General features: G+C 45.1%; 1 protein-coding gene across 1 annotated transcript; it reads left to right on the top strand.

Annotated features, from left to right (window-relative positions):
* The first annotated feature begins 6,379 nt into the window (after positions 1-6,379).
* LOC109781054 (4-coumarate--CoA ligase-like 5) lies at positions 6,380-10,055 on the top strand. The gene is made up of 6 exons (XM_040402734.3): positions 6,380-7,532; positions 7,660-7,849; positions 8,705-8,850; positions 8,928-8,995; positions 9,137-9,239; positions 9,712-10,055. The coding sequence occupies exons 1-6, from the start codon at positions 6,480-6,482 to the stop codon at positions 9,835-9,837; spliced, it is 1,686 nt and encodes a 561-aa protein (XP_040258668.2). The 5' UTR covers positions 6,380-6,479; the 3' UTR covers positions 9,838-10,055.
* Positions 10,056-26,696: the final 16,641 nt, after the last annotated feature.

The following is a 26,696-nucleotide window of genomic DNA, read 5'->3' as shown; positions in this document are numbered from 1 at the left end:
CGCATCAAAACCACAACGATTTTTCGTCAAGTGTGTTGTTTTAACCCTCAACAAGGACCGGGTGTAGTCAAACTCGATTCAACTAAAGTTGGAGAAACAGACACCCGCTAGCCACCTGTGTGCGAAGCATGTCGGTAGAACCAGTCTCATGAACGCGGTCATGTAATGTCGGTCCGGGCCGCTTCATCCAACAATACCGACGAATCAAAGTAAGACGTTGCTGGTAAGCAGTATGACTATTATCGCCCACAACTCATTGTGTTCTACTCGTGCATATAACATCTACGCATAGACCTGGCTCGGATGCCACTGTTGGGGAACGTAGTATTTCAAAAATTTCCTACGATCACGCAAGATCTATCTAGGAGAAGCATAGCAACGAGCGGGGTGAGTGTGTCCACGTACCCTCGTAGACCAAAAGCGGAAGCGTTTAGTAACGCGGTTGATGTAGTCGAACGTCTTCGCAATCCAACCGATCCAAGCACCGAACGTACGGCACCTCCGCGTTTAGCACACGTTTAGCTCGATGACGTCCCTAGAGCTCTTGATTCAGTTGAGGACGAGGGAGAGTTTCGTTAGCACGACAGCGTGGCGATGGTGATGATGAAGTTACCGGCGCAGGGCTTCGCCTAAGCACACGACGATATGACCGAGGTGTGTAACTGTGGAGGGGGGCACCGCACACGGCTAAGAGAAGACTTGGTATGTCTTTGGGGTGCCCGCTCCCATGTATATAAAGGAGGGGGAAGATGAGGCCGGCCCTAGAGGGGGCCGCCCAAAGGGGGAAGTACTACTTGGACTCCCGGTCCAAGTAGGATTCGCCCCCCCCTTCCTATTCCAACTAGGAGAAGGAGGGAAGGGAGAAGAGGGGAGAAGGAAAGGGGAGCCGCCCCCAACCCTAGTCCAATTCGGTTTGGGCTTGGGGGGCGCGCGCCTCCACCTGGCCGCTGCCTCCTCTCTCCACTGGGGCCCATGAAGGCCCATTAACTCCCCGGGGGGTTCCGGTAACCTCCCGGTACTCCGGAAAAATGCCCGAACATCCCGGAACCATTCCAATGTCCAAATGCAACCTTCCAATATATCAATCTTTATGTCTCAACCATTTCGAGACTCCTCGTCATGTCTGTTATCTTATCCGGAACTCCGAACAAACTTCGGTTCATCAAATCACATAACTCATAATACAAATCGTCATCGAACGTTAAGCGTCCGGACCCTACGAGTTCGAGAACTATGTAGACATGACCGAGACACATCTCTGGTCAATAACCAATAGCGGAACCTGGATGCTCATATTGGCTCCTACATATTCTATGAAGATCTTTATCGGTCAAACCGCATAACAACATATTTCATTCCCTTTGTCATCGGTATGTTACTTGCCCGAGATTCGATCGTCGGTATCATCATACCTAGTTCAATCTCGTTACCGGCAAGTCTCTTTACTCGTTCCGTAATGCATCATCTCGCAACTAACTCACATTGCTTGCAAGGCTTATAGTGACGTGCATTACCGAGAGGGCCCAGAGATACCTCTCCGATACACGGAGTGAAAATTCCTAATCTTGATCTATGCCAACCCACCAAACACCTTTGGAGACTCCTGTAGAGCATCTTTATAATCACCCAGTTACGTTGTGACGTTTGATAGCACACAAGGTGTTCCTCCGGTATTCGGGAGTTACATAATCTCATAGTAAAAGGAATATGTATAAGTCATGAAGAAAGCAATAGCAATAAAACTTAACGATCATTATGCTAAGCTAACGGATGGGTCTTGTCCATCACATCATTCTCCTAATGATGTGATCCCGTTAATCAAATGACAACACATGTCTATAGTTAGGAAACTTAACCATCTTTGATCAACGAGCTAGTCTAGTAGAGGCTTACTAGGGACACGGTGTTTTGTCTATGTATCCACACATGTATCAAGTTTCCAGTTAATACAATTCTAGCATGGATAATAAACATTTATCATGATATAAGGAAATATAAAATAACAACTTTATTATTGCCTCTAGGGCATATTTCCTTCACGAATACCATCGTCCTATATATCAATCTTTACCTCTCGACCATTTTGAGACTCCTCATCATGTCTGTGATCTCATCCGGGACTCCGAACAACATTCGATCACCAAATCCTATAACTCATACAACACTATATCGTCAATGAACGTTAAACGTGCGGACCCTACGGGTTCGAGAACTATGTAGACATGACCGAGACACCTCTCCGGTCAATAACAATTAGTGGAACCTGGATGCCCATATTGGTTCCTACATATTCTACGAAGATCTTTATCGGTCGAACCGTTATGACAACATACGTAATTCCCTTTGTCCATCGGTATGTTACTTGCCCGAGATTCGATCGTCGGTATCTTCATACCTAGTTCAATCTCGTTACCGGCAAGTCTCTTTACTCGTTCCGTAACACATCATCTTGCAACTAACACCTTAGTCACTTTGCTTGCAACGCTTCTTTTGATGTGTATTACCGAGAGGGCCCAGAGATACCTCTCCGATACTCAGAGTGAAAAATCCTAATCTCGATCTATGTCAACTCTACAAACACCTTCGGAGATACCTGTAGAGCATTTTTATGATCACCTAGTTACGTTGTGACGTTTGATAGCACACTAGGTATTCCTCCGGTATCCGGGAGTTGTATAACCTCATAGTCGAAGGAATATGTATTTGTCATCAAGAAAGCAATAGCAATAAATTGAACGATCAATATGCTAAGCTAACGGATGGGTCTTGTCCATCACATCATTCTCCTAATGATGTGATTCCGTTATCAAATGACAACACATGTCTATGGTTAGAAAACCTTAACCATCTTTGATCAACGAGCTAGTCTAGTAGAGGCTTGCTAGGGACATGATATTTGTTTAGGTATTCACACATGTATTTAAGTTTATCAGTACAATTCTAGCATGAATAATAAACCTTTATCGTGAATAAGGAAATATAAAATAACAACTTTATTATTGCCTCTAGGGCATACTTCCTTCGGTCTCTCACTTGCACTAGAGTCAATAATCTAGATTACATTATAATGAATCTAACACCCATGGAGTCTTGGTGCTGATCATGTAGTCAGGGCGGCGTCTTGAGATTTTACGAAGTCGCTGTAGGCGCCTCGTAGTCGAGGCGGCGTCTCCTCCCACTAAATGTGCATCGCCGGAAATCCTGTAATAAATCCAGGATATATGCGAGCATCAGGATTTGAACCCTTTTTGCATGCAATATTGAGAGCTTTATTCAAATAAAAGCATTCGCTGGATCATCAACCAATAAGTTGCTCACTAGGAAGCTAGGAGTCTCTTCCAGCCAGCTCTGTGTCACAGTCAATGTGCAAGCACGCTTTGCACACAAATGAGCTGGCTAGTCGGCTGACCGGATTACATGCTGAATATCAAAAGAAATAAAAATACAAGTTAGCTCTCCTATTTCAATAAACAGGGGTGCCACAACCGAAAGAGAATTGCGGCGAGTTTTCCAGAGTTCTGAAACCTCCAGGCAGTCTGACTGAATAATCACCTCTTGAAAACCTCTGAGTTAGCGCACGCCCTCCCGGACAGATAAGGTTTCAACTATTAATGGGTTAGTAACACCCTCAAGGGGTTTGCACCAAGCTCCAAATTGGTGATTTCTGGATCGGGCCACCTCCCGCTGCCCCAGTGCCACCATCCAAGTGAATGGCTGCATTAGTGTTGATTTTGATGATCATGTCATTAGGAGGCCACCAACCATAACCCGGCAAAATTTTCAGGTGTTGCCAAGGGATCTCCAAGATGGCAAGATCTTATTTAATACGTCACACAGAGATGTCCGGATCAATCTTTTCCTGATCATGAGTAAGACGATTCCGAGAATGCCACATGGCCCACATCAGTTTGATGATGACCACCCGTTCCCTCTCTGTAAATTGTTGGTCACATAGAATATCTTGTGACCACGTACTGGGATGCAACCTTGGTAGTTTGAAGTCAAATAGCAAATGGGCTTCTTTCCAGAACTGTTGTGCATGCGTACAATGGATAAGAGCATGAGCCAAGACTCCATCTCCATCCATCGGCATACAAATTTTGCATCTTCCGAGTTCGTATGCCGATGTCTCAAAGTACATTCAGACGGAATGATCCCTCTCAAGACACGCCAGTAGAAGACTCGGACCTTCGAAATCACATTCAATTTCCATAATGCATTCCACAACTCTTTTCCATCATTGGAGGATCCGCTACTCGCCCCTTCTTCAAGAGCCGAACGCTCTTTTTTGTTCATTAGAGAACGGTACGCCGATTTGACTATGTATACGCCTGATTTTTCATGTGACCATGCCATAAAATCATCACCACCTCCATGACATAGTGGTATGTTCAGAATTGCTTCCGCGTCAGGGGCGATAAAAAAAGACCTCGCAATAACTCCGTCTTCCATGTCCCATTGTCAGTATCAATAAGTTCACTAACGAACTCGACATTTGTGTTTTCTGGTTTAAATATAGGAGTCATGGATATTGTCGACGGAATCTATCGATCCCCCTATTGATATGGTGGATTCCATACCCACATGCTTGATGAGGACGGTATCGAGTGCCTCTCGGCCAGCCACTATAGCTCTCCATGTAGCAGATGCCATCTTTGGGACATTGCCCAGATGAAACTCTGTATCAGGAAAATATCTCCCTTTCAACACTCGAGTACATAAGGAATTGGGATTAGTCATGAGGCGCCAACCATGTGTTCCCAAGAAGGGCGAGGTTGAAAAACTGTAGATCGCGGAAGCCCATTCCGACTTTACATTTTGGTGTAGCTAAGTTGTCCCATGAGACCCAATCCATAGACCGTCAATCAATGGAGCTACTCCACAAATATTTTGCCACATGAAGTCAGGTTCTTGCAAACTTTTTTGGTCAAGTGAAAACATGACATGCTAAATGTTGGGTTCGTCTGGATCACTGATTTCAATAGTGTTTCTCTGGCAGCACAAGCAAGTAGACGCTCTGCGCGTGCCCGTTCACCAATATGGGTGAAGGTGCCGCTGGCGATCCTACCTATTGCCGTGGGCAGACCAAGGTAACACTCGCCAAAGGCCTCAACCTGTACACCAAGCACTTGTTTAACCGACACACGTGTATGCTGGGGAGTATTAGGACTGAAAAATATTGAACTTTTGTCTCGATTTACACACTGTCCAGAAGCCTCCCCATAGAAGCTAAGAATTTCATTGAGTCTAGTTGCACTTTGATTGTTGGCTTGTATAAAAATTAGGCAATCATCCGTAAACAGTAAGTGGCTAACCCATGGTGATATGAAACTCACTCGAATGCCTCTATCAATATATCCACCATATGAGTTCGGCAAAGACGAAAGTCCTTCTGCACGCAAAAGAAATAGGAACTGTGATATGGGACATCCCTGGCGCAGATCGTGAGATAGGGTAAAATATGAGAGGAGTTCACCATTCACTTTAACTGTGACCCGCACTGAAGCAACACACTTCATTATCAGCCGAACAAAGTTGATGCTAAAGCCAATTTTCAAGATAATAGACTCAGATAGTTTCATTCCACCCGATCGTAAGCTTTCATCGTATCGAGCCAATTTTCAAGAGAATAGACTCCGGATAGTGTCATTCTTCCCCTTCTTCCTTCTCTTCATGGTATGAACACTTTCATAAGCAACCCTGATAATGATACCCATGACTTGAACCCTCTTAAGATGAAGATATCATTGTCCACCTAACAATCAACATGGCGGTTTGCATACATAATCAACTTTGACCAACAGACACACCCATCGTCTTCCTTCTAAATAAATATACCGATCGAGTACAAAATGTCCTGGAGGGTGCTTGGATACGTTTTAGTCTCATGACTAAAAGTAGTGAGACTAAAACTTGCTAGCCTCACCCATGCTTGGATCCAAATACTAAAGAAAGTAAAATCAAGTTAATGAGCATTTATTATCCTCCAAACCCTCCAATCCAGAACTCGCTTGTGTTAAAGGAGAGGAGTTAAATGAGGAGAGAGAGGACTAATCCACATTTTAGTAGGGGTACCCCTGACTAAAATTTTTTAGTCTCAAGACTAATTTTAGCCCCTCTTTAGTCAGGGGTACTTGGAACTTTAGCCTTTTAAAGAGACTATTTTTAGTCAGACTAAAATAAGTATCCAAGCACCCTCCTACTCCTACTCTTTTTTTCTCTAGACCCAGTCCCATTGTACTGCACCGTATTTTTGTTGCCTTGCTCTCGAAAACCCACGTGTACGATCCACAGCCCTGTACCAGTACGCACACCGGCCCGCCGGGCCCACGGCCACCGTCGCGATTTGCGACGTCTCACTGGAGTCGATGAATATAGGCTGATGATGAGGACTCGGGATTAGCCACGGCTCTCCTCCCCCTCCTCCCGAACCACCACCGCCCCCCTCCGCCGCAATCCCCATACCAACCAGCGCCCAGATGGCCAATACGGCGGCGGCGGCGGCGACGGCCGAGGGGATCGACCCGCGCAGCGGCTACTGCGCAGCGACGCGCACCTTCCACAGCCTCCGCTCCGCCTCGACGGGCGCGCTGCCGCCGGAGTCGCTCCCGGTCACGGCCGCGGCCTACGCCTTCTCGCTCCTCGCCTCCCCGCTCCCCGACCGCCCCGCGCTCGTCGACGCCGCCACCAGCATTGCCGTCTCCTACCCGTCCTTCCTCGCCGCCGTCCGCTCCCTCGCGGGCGGCCTCTGGTCCTCCCTCGGCCTCCGCCCCGGGGACGTGGCCCTCGTCGTCGCGCCCTCGCGCCTCGACGTCCCCGTGCTCCACTTCGCGCTCATGTCCATCGGCGCCGTCGTGTCCCCCGCCAACCCGGCCTCCACCCCCGAGGAGTACGCCCACCAGGTCGCCCTCTCCCGGCCCGTCGTCGCCTTCGCCGCGCCCGAGGTCGCCGCCAAGCTGCCCGGTCACCTCAGGTGCGTCGTCCTCGGGTCCGATGCGTACACGAGGCTGGCGTCTGCAGGCGCCGGGTCCGCTCCCCCGCCGGTGGCGGTGAAGCAGTCGGACACCGCGGCCGTGCTCTACTCCTCGGGCACGACGGGGCGTGTCAAGGCCGTCGCCATCACGCACCGCAACCTCATCGCGCTGATCTGCGCGCACGCCGAGAACCGGGAGAGGGTGGCGGCGGAGGCCACCGAGGCGGGCGAGGAGCCGCCGCCGCCGGCCGTCACGCTGCTCCCGCTTCCCCTGTTCCACGTCTTCGGCTTCATGATGGTCCTGCGCTCCGTCTCCATGGGTGAGACGGCCGTGCTCATGGAGCGGTTCGACTTCGGCGCCGCGCTGCGCGCCATAGAGCGGTACCGCGCCACGCTGCTGCCCGCGGCGCCGCCAGTGCTGGTGGCCATGATCAAGTCCGAGGAGGCGCGCCGCCGCGACCTCTCCTCGCTCCTCGTCATCGGCGTCGGCGGCGCGCCCCTCGGCCGCGAGGTCGCCGAGCGCTTCGTCGCCGTATTCCCCAACGTGCAGATTGTTCAGGTTAAGCATCAGATTCCATGCAGGATGCAGAATATTACTACTGAATCTTCCATGCGCTTTGAAGATTACCTTTTCTGATCTAGCGAACTCATGTCTGTACGATTCCATTTATTATATTATTATACAGGGCTACGGATTGACGGAATCATCCGGCTCTGTGGCCTCGACGGTAGGGCCGGAGGAGTCCAAGGCGTACGGCTCCGTCGGCAAGCTGGCGTCGCACCTGCAGGCGAAGATAGTAGATCCGTCCACCGGCGAGGCGCTCGGGCCGGGCCAGCGCGGCGAGCTCTGGGTCAGGGGCCCACTCGTCATGAAAGGTGAGCACTCCGCAGCATGAACTGGGTCATTGCTCTGACCATTAAGCACGCGGTTGACCTTTGTCACTCGTCAGATTAGATGGTGCCTTGATTTGTTTACTGCCAGTTGAAGTGCTTAGACTGTGCACTTGAAATTTTAAATATGATTGCCTTGATAGCGATGTTGATTGCCTTGATGATTCGTCGCCTAAAACCTTTTACATATCTATCATTATGTCGTGGCTTGATTTTCTCTCTGCCGTGCTTGTTGTACCAGCATTTATCATGTGAAAGCTGTGTATGTCCATCACATAGCAATGTGATGGTGATCCGAGATGCATTTCTTTAGAGACATGACTTTTTGTTAATGTGCGAGTGAGCAGCATGGCTTGCCTGCCATGTGCTTCATGACGACTTTTTTTGTGTTAATTGATGTAGTTTGCCGACATTTATCCAACAAGTACTGGTGGTGGGCTAGTACCGAATTCAATAATTATTCAACCCTGGCAGCAATGCAGGGATGCTCGTTCTCCTGCTCAATAGATTAGTCATGCCAGCATGCACTTGTTAATTGAAATCATCTGTTAGAACGAGGACATCTCTCATATCTGCTACCAGCCATGCCACCCTACAGTTTGGTATGGAGAGTGACATTACAACTGATCTAGACACTTGACTCTGCTTGGCAGATTATAGCATCGTACCACTGTTGCTTTTGCCTTATTATTATTGGGCCCTCACAATATCAAGGTAGTTTTAATAAGCTTATGGAGACAAGAATCACAATACAAGCGATCTAAACATTCCTGCATTTGCCTTATTATTATCGGGGCCTCACCGACTCACCCTATCAGTCATGGTGGTGTTTTTTTCCAGGTTATGTCGGTGACGACAAAGCAACTGCGGAAACAGTGGACTCAGAAGGCTGGCTGAAAACTGGTGATCTTTGCTACTTCAATGAAGATGGATTTCTCTACATTGTTGATCGTTTGAAGGAGTTGATAAAGTACAAAGGATACCAGGTACAGTTACATAATCTTTGGAGAATCTTGCCTCACAAGATTCTGTCTACATGATACTGATATACATCTCATCTCAGGTGCCTCCAGCTGAACTGGAGCATATCCTACAATCACATCCTGAAATTGCTGATGCTGCAGTTATCGGGTAAGTACCTTTAGTATGAACTGCACTACTGCAGTAATCTTGGGGAAAATTCTAATGAATCATATATTCCTGAAGATATGGTATGATGCTCTGTTCAGCATGTGGCAGTATATAAGATGCCCCCTCATATGCACTATGCAGATATCCAGATGAAGATGCTGGGCAACTGCCAATGGCTTTTATAGTGAGGCAACCAGGTTCCAACCTTACCGGGCAACAAGTCATGGATTACGTGGCTAAACATGTAAGTTTCTCCTTCTCATTATCCTAATCCTGCTTTCTACCAAATATAGCTCGGTGCTGAGTTAAAAGTGTCCGTCATAATCAGCTTTATTATACTTTTTGACAAGCAAGCTGAGCAATTGCAAATTGAGTTGGGTCTAGTAATGTTTTAGTATTGTTAGTGACACTCTCTTTGCCTGTTAAGGTATTTTTAACATTTTCTCCCCGTGATGGGAACGACAACATTGAAATAGAGTAGTTAGTATGCAGCGTATAGTCGCAAAGCTATAGAGGACTAGTTGTGGGATCACCAAATTGTATCACTGCGTGCCAAACGAAACCACATGTCAACGCATGAGCAAGCTTCTGCATTGTGTATCAATGCACCTTTATGTATGCAGCATATGCTTTTGTCTCCTTGCTGCCATAATTCGGCGTTGTCTTGCCACTGAGACACTATAAACTGTAGGATCTGAACGTTTGTTGTTTGACAGGTTGCGCCCTACAAGAAAGTCCGCCGAGTAGCCTTCGTCAATGCAATAACCAAATCACCTGCTGGAAAGATCTTGCGGCGGGAGCTTGTGCAGCAGGCCATGTCCATGGGCGCCTCCAAGCTTTGAGATGTAATTCGCTGTGCAAATGTAGAAGATCTCTTTGGCTGTATATAAACTAGATATGGCACTATTCTTCATCAACAATTGGTCACCCTGTTTCCTTGTGAACACCGGGTGCCCTTCGCGAAACAAATATTTTTCAGTGAAGAGGGTCCGAGAGAACAGGCTGATCAAACATGTCTTCTCTAATGACGGTTAAAAGTAATCTGCTATTGATCAATTCACTCAGCTTGGCTCTCCATGCCATTTTTATCCTATGTTAAACAGCAGGGTTTTGCCTTTCTTTTAATTGCCATCTGCTGGAAATAAGAACTGAATGAAAATTTCCTGATAAATAAAAGGGAAATGTTTGTAGCCGGCGGACCGGCCGAAGTTTCGGCCGGTCATGCGCGGATCGTTGGATGTTTTTAGCGATCTAAGCGCCTGTTTAGCCACACACGGGGAACAAATGCGAGGCTGTTGGGCCCGCGCACCGCCCGCGACACGCGTGGCTTCTTTTTTCTTATCCCTTCGTTGCTCATCTCCTTCCTTATCTAGCCGCGTTTTCCTCCCCATCCACTCGCATCCCGGGCGCGCTCATCGCCATAGCTGCCGGCAACTTGATGCTCCTCGTTTTGAATCATGCGCGGATCACCGGCGCCGGATTCACCCCTCTCCATGGCCGCCGACAGCCAGGGGCGCGCTCGTCGCCTTGTCCGCCAGCAACTGGACGAACGCCCTCTCCATGTTAACCATAGCCAGGGCTTCGTTAGTTCACCATGACCAAGCTGCAATCGGCCATGGCAGCGACGAGTCTGTGCTGGAGCCGGAGGGTTGGTGGAACCAGATTTTTTATTTGCTGAACAAAACAACAACAACAACAAAGCCTTTAGTCCCAAACAAGTTGGGGTAGGCTAGAGGTGAAACCCATAAGATCTCGCAACCAACTCATGGCTCTGGCACATGGATAGCAAGCTTCCACGCACCCCTGTCCATAGCTAGCTCTTTGGTGATAAGATTTTTTATTTGCTAGATCCACTCATTATTTTTGCTACAACCCTTTTCTTTTTTGCTACCATCCTCATTTGATTTGATGAAATTTTTTCATTTTTGCTAGAAGTGGTGTCCCGATTTGCTGGAACCAGCTGGTGGATGTGCTGCAAGGTTGACACCTCGCCGGAGGAAGCTGCATCCAGTGGGGAGGAGGGCTGCATCCAACGTCGTTCAAACACCGGGAGTTGCAACCATGTACGCCGGAGCTACAACCGGTAACCAGGGGAGCTGCAAGAAGGGGGTGGTCGTTTTTGCTGATGTTTTTTTCTTTTTTACAGAACCAAAATTTTTGTTTTTGCTAGAACCGATGTATTGTTTTGCTGGAACAGATGTAATTTTTTGCTTCATCGGCTGGAGAGCTCTCAAATGTTTCATGTCGTTTTTGCTGGAACCTAAGTTTGGTTTTGCTGGAAGCGTTGTTTGATTTTGCTTCAATCAACCACTGGAATTCTGTAGGTACGATGCATGTCGATGGAGGCCAGCAGAGACGGCGACGCCTGCGGCGAGCTCGATGGCGAGGACGGAGGGGGGTGGTGCACCAGATGCTGCAACCACGGGGGCGGGGAGCTTCAACCGCTGCCGACGGAGGCTCCGTGTCAGCCATGGCCAAGTTTGGCGGGGGATCCGACCACGACGGAAGCTGCGAACGAGTGAGATGGTTGGGAGGAGTAGTGACGCGCGTGCGAAGGAGGCAACCTACGGCGAGGGCAGCAACCGGTGGCGAGGGCGGTGACCGGCGTTGGGGGCGGCCAAGCCGGGTGGTGCTTCGAGTCGGGGGCCTCGCTCATCCATGGCGGCTAGATGCGTACGCGGAGGAAGGAAGAAGAAGCTGGGGCGATTTGTTTGCTTTTTTTTTGCCCGGATCCAACAGTCGCACGGCTTAAATCCAACGGCCTGGGCTAGACCGGCCGAAAGTTTTGGCCGGCGCGCCGGCGCCTAGCGCTATAAAATCCAGAAAATGCAGTTACTTGATTGCTTTGGGGCGTTTTGGTTACCTGGGCATTTTTTTGCCTCTTTGCATACTTGTCCTAGTTGAGTCTGGTAAAGCATATGCAGGCAAAAAGGAAAAAAAATTCTTCAAATTGTTTGGTTGTCTGCATACTGCTTGACTGCATCATAGCACCGATTCTAGCCATTGTGTTGCTTACCTTGTACTTGTACTGTACCTATTTGGCGAGCCTATCATCTACACCTTACATACGATCACACTTATTGCACCAATAAAACAACATTACAATCAGAATGAACTGGATGATGATGATGAAGTTCTTCATTCCATATAGCGAAAACTGACGGGGAGCCTTGCCTACTTCAACATTGCTTGTCTGCTTGAGCATAAACTTGGAGTAAGCAACCTCTGTCTGCTACTCTTAAATCTTTTGTAGGAGTTGTCTGTGGAACGACTCACTTATTCTTGGCATGCTTATCATGAACTGTAAACCCCCGAAATCCTTCCTTGTACACCACATACCACTTCTCCTAGCATGACAGAAGAGCAAGAATTCAAGCATTAAGCAAAGGAGCACACTACATATGGAACAGAAGGAACTTACGCATGCATGATCATAAGCAGAGCAAGTTCATCCTAACTAGTATACTATGGTATCATGCTACCATCACAACCAAAAAGAGGATGTAATCCTACCACCACAACTTCACCATTAGTGTGAGGGCTTAGTATATACCACCTCATCAAAATATACAGGCCAACAACAGTTTTCAAGCTCTAGCTACCACAAAACATACATCGTCATTGCCATTGCCATTGCCATCGCCGTTGAGGATCATGCACGCCATCACCACCACCACCACCAGAAACAACACTAGTAGTAGTGCTTAACCAACCAGGACCTAAGCCAGAGCACCCTATGTGCGTTCCCAATGGCAGGGAATCCGACACCCGGGCCTTGTTGTCCAGTAGGTGGTTCAGAGCAGCCATCAGAGCCCTGGACTGAAGCCACCTTGGTCCATGACGACGATGTATAGGTCAGGATGGACATCGACCGGTTTGCTCTCCCGAATGGCGGTTGCCACCTCCTTTATGGCGCCGGTCATGCTACTTAAGACACCCAGCTTGTCCTCCATTAACCCGACCCTCTTCCTCTTCCTATCAAGCACAAGAACATGATCACCACCCATATCACGAACATCAATGTTGATGGTGTCTAGCTCCTGGGTGTCTAGATAGTTAGGTGCAGGCGAACCGAGTGGCTTACTGGTGCCCATGGCATGCTTGCCAGTTGCCAGCCCAAAAGGGAAGATATCCTGCATCTGGTAGTAGTTCTGGATGGGTGTGTTCAAGTACTCTCTCCTTGTGGTGGCCCAAAGAAAGAAACACAATCTCATTAGTTGTGATTGGCATGTTAGGCAGGCTTAGACAAGTGGTATGTGAGCTAACCACGGTGTGGCCTTGGTACCACTTTGCCTCCAAAAGGATCTAGTGTGTGTCCTGATCCCATGACGTGCCGCTAAGGTCTCTGAGCTTGGACACTATGATACATCTTGCTCTCCACTTCCTGAGGTGGTTGTAGACCTGGTTCGAGGCGACCTTTTGGCCATAGAACTCGAACACCTGTGCACCTCCATGAAGTTCTTATCAGTCCTCAATCCACTGGCTATGATATTGCACATATTGTTAAGCATGAACATGGACAGGAACGGATTCCATTTCATCGAGTTCCCCCTCCCATCCTTATGTGCCTTCGCAATCATGATGGCTGACTTTTGTGCAGCAGCAACAACAACATTAGGCACAACCAACACAAATGGTAGAGGCAGAGTAGGCCCCTCAAAGACATCTGAATCCAGAGTCATCTGGTCCTCGATGATAGGCTGGGATTCCTCGACATAGGATGTCAGGAGCTGGCTCTCGGACAAGACAATGGCCTGACTAAACATGGACATTAAGCATAGTATTTGTGTTACAGGACATCCAATTATTGCAAGCACTTGTTGTTGGAAGTATGCCCTAGAGGCAATAATATTGTATTATTATATTTTCATGTTCACAATTAGGAGTTTACATTCTATGCTATAACTGCTATGATCTTGGAATATGCGATTCAGTGGAAAACTCATATGCACGTGTAGAACAATAAACGGAAAAATAAGATTCCTAGTCTCACCTCTAAGACTAGCTCAAGTGTTGTTGGTGATCAAGTTTTCCGGATCTTAGGATATCGTTAAGTGCAACGATAGTCCTAAAACAACATTTAGAGTATGACATTAGAACAACGATCAAATTGAATTGACACAAACTTGTTTGTTATACTTCGAGATGATATCGTCACAAGTCAATTGTTATAACATGGAGTGTTAGCATGTGTTTAAGTTCCTTAGACCATGAGAGTATCATAGTCACTTCTTATCGTATGATGAGCTTTGGGGTTGCTCAAACGTCATCTATAACATGGTGATCACAATGACAACTTACATGTTCATCGAAAAGTTTGACAAGGAACTCAATAGCTCGAGAGTGGAATTTGTGAAGGAAATATGCCCTAAAGTCAATAATAAAGTTGTTATTTACATTTCCTTATATCATGATAAATGTTTATTATTCATGCTAGAATTGTATTAACCAGAGACTTAGTACATGTGTGAATACATAGACAAACAGAGTGTCCCTAGTGAGCCTCTACTTGACTAGCTCGTTAATCAAAGATGGTTAAGTTTCCTAGCCATGGACATGTGTTGTCATTTGATGAACGGGATCACATCATTAGAGAATGATGTGATGGACAAGACCCATCCATTAGCTTAGCACTATGATCGCTTAGTTTATTGCTATTGCTTTCTTCATGACTTGTACATGCTCCTATGACTATGAGATTATGCAACTCCCGAATACCGGAGGAACAATTAGTGTGCTATCAAACATCGCAACGTAACTGGGTCATTATAAAGATGCTCTACAGGTGTCTACAATGGTGTTTGTTGAGTTGGCATAGATCGAGATTAGGATTTGTCACTCTGTATATCGGAGAGGTATCTCTGGGCCCTCTCGGTAATGATCATCAATATAAAGCCTTGCAAGCAATGTGACTAATGAGTTAGTTGCGGGATGATGCATTATGGAACGAGTAAAGAGACTTGCCGATAACGAGATTGAACTAGGTATGAGGATACCTACGATTGAATCTCGGGCAAGTAACATACCGATGACAAAGGGAACAACGTATGTTGTTATGCGGTTCGACCGATAAAGATCTTCGTAGAATATGTAGGAGCCAATATGGGCATCCAGGTTCCGCTATTGGTTATTGACCAAAGAGGTGTCTCGGTCATGTCTACATAGTTCTCGAACCCGTAGGGTCCGCACGCTTAAACGTTCGTTGACGATATAGTATGATATGAGTTATGTATGTTGGTGACCGAATGTTGTTCGGAGTCCCAGATGAAATCACGGACATGACGAGGAACTCCGGAATGGTTCGGAGATAAAGATTGATATATGGGATAAAAGTGTTTGGTCTTCGGAAGTGTTCCGGAATTCACCGGAAGGGGTTCCAGATGTTCCCCGAAATGTTTGGGTATGAGAACACTTTATTTGGGACAAAGGGGAAAGCCCACAAGGTTTTGGAAAGCGCAAAAGGAAGTTTTGCGGAGTCCAGGGTCCAGACGCCAGGGTCCCTGGCGTCTGGGTCCAGACGCCGGGAACCCTGGCGTCTGGCCCTGGAGTCCGAGAAGGACTCTTGCCTTTCGGGTGAAATCGACTTTGTGGAGGCTTTTACTCCAAGTTTCGACCCCAAGGCTCAGCATATAAATAGAGGTGCAGGGCTAGCACCCAAGACACATCAAGAAACACCAAGTCGTGTGCCGGCAACCCCGTCCCCTCTAGTTTATCCTCCGTCATAGTTTTCGTAGTGCTTAGGCGAAGCCCTGCAGAGATTGTTCTTCACCAACACCGTCACCATGCCGTCGTGCTTCCGGAACTCATCTACTACTTCGCCCCTCTTGCTGGATCAAGAAGGCGAGGACGTCATCGAGCTGAACGTGTTCTGAACGCTGAGGTGCCGTACGTTCGGTACTTGATCGGGATGGATCGTGAAGGTGTACGACTACATCAACCGCGTTGATAATCGCTTCCGCTTTCGGTCTATGAGGGTACGTAGACACACTCTCCCCTCTCGTTGCTATGCATCTCCTAGATAGGTCTTGCGTATCGTTGGAATTTTTTTGAAATACTGTGTTCCCCAACAGTGGCATCCGAGCCAGGTCTATGCGTAGATGTTATATGCACGAGTAGAACACAATGAGTTGTGGGCGATAATAGTCATACTGCTTACCAGCAACGTCTTACTTTGATTCGGCGGTATTGTTGGATGAAGCGGCCCAGCCCGACATTACATGACAGCGTTCATGAGACTGGTTCTACCGACGTGCTTTGCACACAGGTGGCTAGTGGGTGTGTGTTTCTCAAACTTTAGTTGAATCAAGTTTGACTACGCCCGGTCCTTGTTGAAGGTTAAAAAACACACTTGACGAAAAATCGTTGTGGTTTTGATGCGTTGGTAAGAATGGTTCTTGCTAGAAGCCCGTAGCAGCCACGTAAAAATTGCAACAACAAAGTAGAGGACATCCAACTTGTTTTTGCAGGGCTTGCTGTGATGTGATATGGTCAAGACGTGATGATATATAAATTATTGTATGAGATGATCATGTTTTGTAAAAGTTATCAGCAACTGGCAAGAGCCTTATGGTTGTCGCTTTATTGTATGAAATACAATCACCATGTAATTGCTTTACTTTATCACTAAGTGGTAGCGATAGTCGTAGAAGCAATAGTTGGTGAGACGACAACGATGCTACGATGGAGATCAAGGTGTCAAGCCAGTGACGATGGTGATCATGACGGTGCTTTGGAGATGGAGATCAAAGGCACAAGATGATGATGGCCATATCATATCACTTATTTTGATTGCATGTGATGTTTATGCTTTATGCATCTTATTTTGTTTAGTACGGCGGTAGCATTATAAGATGATCTCTCACTAAATTTCAAGGTACAAGTGTTCTCCCTGAGTATGCACCGTTGCTACAGTTCGTCGTGCCGAGACACCATGTGATGATCGGGTGTGATAAGCTCTACGAGCACATACAACGGGTGCAAGCCAGTTTCGCACACGCAAAATACTCGGGTTAAACTTGACGAGGCTAGCATATGCAGATATGGCCTCGGAACACTGAGACCGAAAGGTCGAGCGTGAATCATATAGTAGATATGATCAACATAGTGATGTTCACCATTGAAAGCTACTCCATCTCACGTGATGATCGGACATGGTTTAGTTGATTTGGATCACGTGATCATTTAGATGACTAGAGGGATGTCTATCTAAGTGGGAGTTCTTAAGTAATATGATTAATTGAACTTTAATTTATCATGAACTTAGTACCTGATAGTATTTGCATGTCTATGTTGTCGTAGATCAATGGCCCGTGCTACTGTTCCTTTGAATTTTAATGCGTTCCTAGAGAAAGCTAAGTTGAAAGATGGTAGCAACTACACGGACTGGGTCCATAACTTGAGGATTATCCTCATTGCTGCATAGAAGAATTACGTCCTGAAAGCACCGCTAGGTGCAAGACCCGCTGCAGGAGCAACACCGGACGTTATGAACATCTGGCAGAGCAAAGCTGATGACTACTGATATGTCTCCGTCGTATCTACTTTTCCAAACACTTTTGCCCTTGTTTTGGACTCTAACTTGCATGATTTGAATGGAACTAACCCGGACTGACGCTGTTTTCAGCAGAATTGCCATGGTGTTATTTTTGTGCAGGAACAAAAGTTCTTGGAATGACCTGAAAATCAACGGAGATTTATTTTGGAAAATATAAAAAATACTGGCGAAAGAATCAAGGCCAGGGGCCCACACCCTCTCCACGAGGGTGGGGGGCGCGCCCCCTGCCTCGTGGGCCCCCTGGAGCTCCACCGACCTCAACTCCAACTCCATATATTCGTGTTCGGGGAGAAAAAAACCAGAGAGAAGGATTCATTGCGTTTTACGATACGGAGCCGCCGCCAAGCCCTAAACTCTCTCGGGAGGGCTGATCTGGAGTCCGTTCGGGGCTCCGGAGAGGGGAATCCGTCGCCGTCGTCATCATCAACCATCCTCCATCACCAATTTCATGATGCTCACCGCCGTGCGTGAGTAATTCCATCGTAGGCTTGCTGGACGGTGATGGGTTGGATGAGATTTATCATGTAATCGAGTTAGATTTGTTAGGGTTTGATCCCTAGTATCCACTATGTTCTGAGATTAATGTTGCTATGACTTTTCTATGCTTAATGCTTGTCACTAGGGCCCGAGTGCCATGATTTCAGATCTGAACCTATTATGTTTTCATGAATATATGTGAGTTCTTGATCCTATCTTGCAAGTCTATAGTCACCTACTATGTGTTATGATCCGGCAACCCCGAAGTGACAATAATCGGGATCACTCCCGGTGATGACCGTAGTTTGAGGAGTTCATGTATTCACTATGTGTTAATGCTTTGGTTTGGTACTCTATTAAAAGGAGGCCTTAATATCCCTTAGTTTCCATTAGGACCCCGCTGCCACGGGAGGGTAGGACAAAAGATGTCATGCAAGTTCTTTTCCATAAGCACGTATGACTATATTCGGAATACATGCCTACATTACATTGATGAATTGGAGCTAGTTCTGTGTCACCCTATGTTATGACTGTTACATGATGAACCGCATCCGGCATAATTCTCCATCACCGATCCAATGCCTACGAGCTTTTCATATATTGTTCTCTGCTTATTTACTTTTCCGTTGCCACTGTTACAATCATTACAAAACCCAAAAATATTACTTTTGCTACCGTTATCGTTACTTCCATACTACTTTGCTACTAAATACTTTGCTGCAGATACTAAGTTATCCAGGTGTGGTTGAATTGACAACTCAACTGCTAATACTTGAGAATATTCTTTTGCTCCCCTTGTGTCGAATCAATAAATTTGGGTTGAATACTCTACCCTCGAAAATTGTTGCGATCCCCTATACTTGTGGGTTATCAAGACTATTTTCTGGCGCCGTTGCCGGGGAGCATAGCTCTATTCTTTGAGTCACTTTGGATTTATATCTGCTGATCACTATGAGTAACTTGAAAGATGAGAAAACCAAAATTTATCCCTCAACTACGAGGGGAGGTAAGGAACTGCTATCTAGCTCTGCACTTGATTCACCTTCAGTTTTGAGTAAGCTTGCGACACCTAAACCTGCTTCTGCTATTAATTCTGATATGTCGCATGTTATTGATGATGCCACTTCTGCTATGCATGATACTTATGATGAAACTACTTCTATGCTTGATACTACCGTGCCACTTGGTGAATTTCTTGATGAACAACTTGCTAGGGCTAGAGAGATTGAAATTATTGAACCTGCTAATATTGATGAAAGTGATGATGGAGATTCTCCCCCTCGATATGAATTGCCTGTTGTGCCTGAGGGCTATGTTATGGATGAAGAAACTGCTAGAGACTTTCTTGCTTTCAATGATAGAAGTGATCTTAAGAAATTATTAGCTAAGCTGAAACAAAAAACTCTGAATGCTAGAATGAAATATGATCCTGCTTATGCTACTTCACCTATCTTTGTTACTGATAAGGATTATGAATTCTCTGTCGACCCTGATATAATTACTTTGATTGAATCTGATCCTTTCTATGGCTATGAATCTGAAACTGTTGTGGCACATCTTACTAAATTAAATGATATAGCCACCCTGTTCACTAATGATGAGAAAACCCGCTATTACTATATCCTTAAAATATTTCCGTTCTCATTAAAGGGTGATGCTAAGATATGGTTTAATTTTCTTGATCCTGGTTGTGTGCGTAGTCCCCAGGATATGATTTATTACTTCTCTGCTAAATATTTCCATGCTCATAAGAAACAAGCTGCTTTAAGGGAAATATATAATTTTGTGCAAATTGAAGAAGAGAGTCTCCCACAAACTTGGGGGAGGCTTCTCCAATTACTTAATGCTTTGCCGGATCATCCTCTCAAGAAAAATGAAATACTTGATATCTTTTACAATGGACTAACCGATGCTTCAAGAGACCACCTGGATAGTTGTGCTGGTTCTATTTTCAGGGAAAGAACACCAGATGAAGCTGAAATTCTATTGAATAATATGTTGACTAATGAAAATAATTGGACACTTCCTAAACCAACTCCTAAGCCAACTCCGAAGAAAAGGGGTGTTCTATTTCTCAGTCCTGAAGATATGCAAGAGGCAAAGAAATCTATGAAAGAAAAAGGTATAAAAGCTGAAGATGTTAAGAATTTACCTCCTGTTGAAGAAATACATGGTCTTGATTTACCTCCTGTTGAAGAAATACATGGTTTTAATCCATTACCTATTGAAGAAGTACACAGTCTTGATAACCCGACACATGTAGTAAAGGTAAATTCTCTCTATAGATATGATAAAGCTGAAATCCCTCCTACTAAATTTGCTAGCCAATGCTTAGATGAGTTTGATGATTTTATGGTTAAGCAAGAAGACTTCAATGCTTATTTTGGTAGAGAATTAAAACGCAATGCTTATATGATTGAACACTTGAGTGATTATATGTCTAGAGTTAAGGGTGCACTTAAACTTATTAGTAAACATGCTTCTATGGTTACCACTCAAGTAGAACAAGTACTTAAAGCTCAGAATGATTTGCTCAATGAATTGAATAGTAAGAAAAATGATAATGCTATTAGAGTTGTGACTAGAGGGGGTAAAATGACTCAGGAACCTTTGTATCCTGAAGGCCACCCTAAGAGAATTGAGCGGGATTCTCAGAGAAATAATGTCAATGCACCTAGTCCTTCTAAAAGGAAGAAAAAGAAACATGATAGGACTATGCATGCTTCGAGTGAACCTGTTGTTGACACACCCAAGAATCCCAATGATATTTCTATTTCTGATGCTGAAACACAATCTGGTAATGAACATGAACCTAGTGATAATGTTAATGATGATGTTCATGTTGATGCTCAACCTAGCAAAGATAATGATGTAGAAATTGAACCTGCTGTTGATCTTGATAACCCACAATCAAAGAATCAACGTTATGATAAGAGAGACTTTGTTGCTAGGAAACACGGTAAAGAAAGGGAGCCATGGGTTCAGAAACCCATGCCTTTTCCTCCCAAACCATCCAAGAAAAAGGATGACGAGGATTTTGAGCGCTTTGCTGAAATGATTAGACCTATCTTTTTGCGTATGCGTTTGACTGATATGATCAAAATGAATCCTTATGCTAAGTATATGAAAGAAATTGTTACTAATAAAAGAAAGATACCGGAAGCTGAAATTTCCACCATGCTTGCTAATTATACTTTTAAGGGTGGAATACCAAAGAAGTTAGGAGATCCAGGAGTACCCACTATACCATGCTCCATTAAAAGAAATTATGTTAGAACTGCTTTATGTGATCTTGGAGCCAGTGTTATGCCTCTCTCTTTATATCATAGACTTGATTTGAATAAGTTGACACCTACTGAAATATCTTTGCAAATGGCTGATAAATCAACTGCTATACCTGTCGGTATTTGTGAGGATGTGCATGTTGTGGTTGCAAATGTTACTATTTTAACGGACTTTGTTATTCTTGATATCCCCGAGGACGATAGTATGCCTATTATTCTTGGAAGACCCTTTTTGAATAGTGCAGGGGCTGTTATTGATTGCAACAAAGGCAATGTCACTTTTCATGTTAATGGTAATGAGCATACGGTACACTTTCCGAGGAAACAACCTCAAGTTCATAGTATAAATTCTATTGGAAAAATTCCATCGATCATTTTTGGAGGTTTTGAATTTCCTCTTCCTACTGTCAAAAAGAGATATGATATTCTTATTATTGGGGACGTGCATAATCCCGTTGAGGTAACATAGTGTTATTCGAAATTTCTCCGGTTCCATGTTATTCGGAATGAGTTTGTTAACAAGACTTGATCAAACTTGTTAGTGGATTCCTTTTGATGAGCATGAGATGGATGAAGTTAGAAAGCACAACCTTCTGTACCCGCCTTTTACTTTCTGTTATTTAGTTTAAATAAAGTAAAAATAGTATTTTCTGTCAGTTTCCTGAATTATCCGTGCAATAAAAAATACCCCGGAAATAAAAGTTCTCCAAATGCCCCGAAATTGAAATATGATTTTTTCTGGAATATTTGAGAATATCTGGCACTGAGAACACAGCACGGGGAGCAAGCACCTGGCCACGAGGGTCCAGGGCGCGCCCCTGCCTCGTGGGCCCATGGTGGCTTCCCTCCACTTATTCCCGCAGCCACACACTCCTTCTTCCTCCCAAAAAAATCACCAACCAGCTCAAGCACGAGTTCTAGCTCATTTTGCTGCGATTTTTGATCTCCTTGCTCAAAGCACTCTCACAAAACTGCTTTGGGGGATTGTTCCTTGGTATGTGACTCCTCCAATGGTCCAATTAGTTTTTGTTCTAGTGCTTTATTCATTGCAAATTTGTGCTGCCTAGGTGACCATGTTCTTGAGCTTGCATGTCAAATTTATATGGTTCCAAGTAGTTCTAACGCATGATATAGTCTCTAGGCACTTGTGGGAGTAGTTGCTATCAATTTTGTTGAGTTTGGCTCACTTTTATTTTGAAGTTACTAACATTTTTAGAAATTTTTCAGAGGAAGAAATATGTTTAGGAAAATGTACCAAGGTGGCTCTTCAAGGAAGCAAGGACCCAAGCTCGCAATGCGCGATGCCGATGATGAACCACCAAGGGAAGCTCAAGTGCGGGCTTGTGAATGGCCTTCAGAGGACTTCATGGATCGAGCAGGAATCAAGGAAGAATTTAACGCATATGTGCGTAACGCGGATCTTGTGAGCTTCGAGGCAGATAAGTGCCGTCAGCATTATTATCTCACTAATTCCTTTGTGAGGAGGTTTGAATTTTCATCATCACGCAATTCTCAAACTGTCCTGTTTGATCTCTATGAAAATTCTTACACTATGGACTTAGAGGATTTTACCACCGCTTGCAAACTTCCACAATGGGGTTGTCCTAGTGAACCTTGCAAATCTGAATTTAGAGATTTTCTTGCTACTCTAACTGTGGGGGAATCTAGAGACATAGCACAAGCTACCATAGGGAGCATTCGTTTTACTGCTATACATTATTTTGCTCTCTTCATAGGTAGGTGCATAAATGGTAAGGATGAAGCATGCCACAGGTGTGTCCTCGACCTCAGTGTTCTCAGGAGTGCTGTATTAGGAGATAAACATTATAATTTGGGAGCCATTGTTGCACGTAGGTTGCATAATAATAGATTTAATGGATATTTCTTTGGTGGAATTTATGCAACCCGTTTAGCTAATTTTCTTAATATACCCATACGTGAGTATGATACTGAGTTGCCTCCTGTTTATTTACATTATGAGGCTATATCGTTTTGTTGAGAGGAACGATCAGTTCCTCCAGTACCGACTAATCTTTGACAGATGACGCACCTATCACGTCGCTCTCCCTGCTCCTACTTTCTTTGACTTTCAGGCAAAGGGGAGATATTTAATAACCAGGGAGGAGGCGAACGAGTACGAGAGGAGGGCTGAGATAGCTCACCTCCAAGCTGCAGCTCATGATGCAATAACTGCTGCATCTCAGTACGACCCCAGCTATAACTTTGGATATCCGCCAGGCCAGCCGTGGCAATAGACCAACTTAGGCCAAAAGCCTAAGCTTGGGGGAGTACGTATTTCTCACCGACATTACATTTATGTTCACACACTCATTGCTAATTGTCGGTGCTCATACTCTTTCATTGTATTATCCATGCTAGTTTATTTTCCTTTTTTCTGCTTTCTTCTTGTGTGTTTGAAAAACCTTAAGAAAACCAAAAAAATTAGTAGTAGCTTTTAGCTAGTTTACTTTCTTGTTGTAGTAGTACTAATTAAAAATAAAACCCAAAAAGATTTCTTATTCTTCTTTTGCCTGTTGGGAGATTTCCCGTGTAAATATTTTTATTTCTTTTCTTTTCTTTGGGGGTCGATAGGAGAAGACCATAATGAAATTGTTGAAGTGGCTCTTATATGCATTATTGTTGATTTAACCAAGAGCCCATATTGCCTTGTCTTCTCCTTTGTATTAAATGCTTGCAGATTCCAGCTTAGTCCAATGCACATGCACTATTATTATTATTCACATCATTCGGTCATGCAAGTGAAAGGCAATTATGACGATATATGATGGACTGATTGAGATGGGAGAAGCTGGTATGAACACGACCTCTCTTATTTTTGTAAATATGATTAGTTCATCGTTCCTGATTCAGCCTATTATGAATAAACATGTTTGCAATGACAATTAGAGATTATAGTTGCTTATGCCATGCTTAATTAGCTAGGAGCTTATAATGGTTTACCTTGCGTGCCAACATGCTATTAAAATGGTTGTGATGTGGTATGATGGAGTGGTATCCTCCTTTGAATGATTCAAGTGACTTGACTTGGCACATGTTCACACATGTAGTTGAAACAAATCAACATAGCCTTCACGATATTTATGTTCATGGTGGATTATATCCTACTCATGCTTGCACTCAATATTCATTAATTCTAATGCATGTTCATGACTGTTGTCGCTCTCTAGTTGGTCGCTTCCCAGTCTTTTGCTAGCCTTCACTTGTACTAAGCGGGAATACTGCTTGTGCATCCACTCCCTTAAACCCCAAAGTTATTCCATACACTACAAAAAAAATACACTTCCGTGATGATATGTGTTTGTCACAGTATGTCGCGTTTTTGTCATGCATGTACATCCATGACAAATTTATGACAGAATCAAGATAGTCATACCTGTGTTGTCGTAGAAGTGTTCCATGACATTACCAAAATTATCATCATGGAAGTGTCCACTTCCATGACGATAAATCGCGCGTCGCAGAAGTGCTTTCGTCAAGGGTGACCGACACGTGGCATCCACCGTAACGGAACGCCGTTAAGCTATCGGGTCGGGTTTTGGATCCGATAACCCGTTAACAGCCCCGACCAATGGGGATTTTCCACGTGTAAAATCATCATTGGCTGGAGGAAACACGTGTCGGCTCATCGTTGGGACAGATGTCATCCACTCATTGGACAGAAGGCGCCTATGATACGTCGACACGTGGCACGGCCCAACAGAGGTCCATTCCTGTGAAAAGGCCAGCCCGTTTGACTTGGTCAAAAGGTGGCGGGCCGGCCCATGGAAAGCTTGTTAATGGCCTGTTCGCATATAGCCCATTTACAGCCCGCTAACCCAAGGCCCGTTACGCCCTATCCGAATTAGGCCCAGTAGCGTCATCTGGGCCATCCAATATGATTCCAGCCCGTTTTCACTTCTGGCCCATGTATGGCCCATGACGTCTTTCGGCCCATATGAGGCCCTATGTAACTCTTGGCCTATTAACGGCCCGTGGTGAAACTGGCCCGTAATGAACAGTGTATCGCTTTACACCCATTAACGGCCCGTGGTGAAACTGGCCCGTAATGAACAGTGTATCACTTTATACCCATTAACGGCCCGTTATTCCGTTGGGCCGTTTCCAGCCCATGTTATCTTTCGGCCTTCTCAGAGCCCATTTATTCTTGGGCTCATTTCCAGCATTCGTTTACTTATGGCCCGTTACTGTCATTTTCTGCTTGTGGGCCAAATTCAGCCCGTGGTTACAGTCGGCCCGTTTGTGGTCCGTTAATACGTTGGGCCGTTTTCATAGCGTCATCAAATACGGCCTATTAACGATGGCTCGTTATGGTCGGCCCATGAACGGACGATTCCAACTATAGCCCGTTTACGGCCATAATGCGGCCTGTTATTGGCCCATGTTTGGCCAATCGATCATACGGCCCATATAAGGCCCATTGATGATACGGCCCATAGAAGGCCCATTGTTTCTACGGCCCGTAGAAGGCCCACTGTTTCTACGGCCCATAGGAGGCCAGTGTCACTACAGTAAATATTAGCCCATGGTTATTGTGGCCTAGTTTTAAAAAATAGGTTATTGCAGCCACTAGCAAACCGCGGAAAAAGAACTGCACTGACTACAAGAAAACAAATAAACAAGACAACAAGGAAATAAATAAGCAAGCAACTTATGCTAGGCTATCACGGCTATTACACATATTACATCCACTGGGCATCAAAGATCGCCACCAGTGTTCATAAAGCGCAACGAAGAAGCAGATTACAAAAACTGGGCACCATTGCAGCGTAACAAAATAATACTGAACCGAGACCACTTCCAAGACAGTTCAAGAAAGGTTAGCCTTGCGGGGGAACTGCTGCGCAAGCTGCTGAGCAAGGCTGTGAGACCGGCCTAGCATGTCGGTCATAGCTTCCAGGTGTAGTTGTTTAGCGATGAGGTTCTCATTGGTGTTCTCCGCAATCTTTCTTAGAGATAGGACTTCAAGTCGAAGTTGAGTTGCAGAATGCCTTTCTGCTAGAACTTGGGACTGAAGAAGTCGAACTGATTCCGACAATGAATTCTGTGAGCTTGTCTGACTGTTAGTCTCAAGTAACTTGAACACTGCATCAAGACAAGACTTTGGGGTTATCTCGCTATCTTCAAGATGTTTTGCCTTCTTTGCTGCAATATATGTTGGGTTTGTCTCACAACCTTTAGTAGACTTGTGCATGCCATCAGGCATATCACCCTGAAACAAAGCAGAGAGATGACAGGTTTTGCACGTGTATAAACAAAGATGATAACTGTTCTATCAATTCTATCCAATTTCAAATTAGAAAATAAAGAGTAAGTTCAAAATATCAATAGCATAATTTGGCATTGTTCATAATGCGGGGAGCTTCAC

Source organism: Aegilops tauschii, chromosome 3 (assembly GCF_002575655.3).
Source record: "Aegilops tauschii subsp. strangulata cultivar AL8/78 chromosome 3, Aet v6.0, whole genome shotgun sequence".
In the NCBI taxonomy this organism is placed as follows: domain Eukaryota; kingdom Viridiplantae; phylum Streptophyta; class Magnoliopsida; order Poales; family Poaceae; genus Aegilops; species Aegilops tauschii.
The sequence above is the reverse complement of the archived record's forward strand: the minus strand, read 5'-3'. Positions and strand labels throughout refer to the sequence as shown.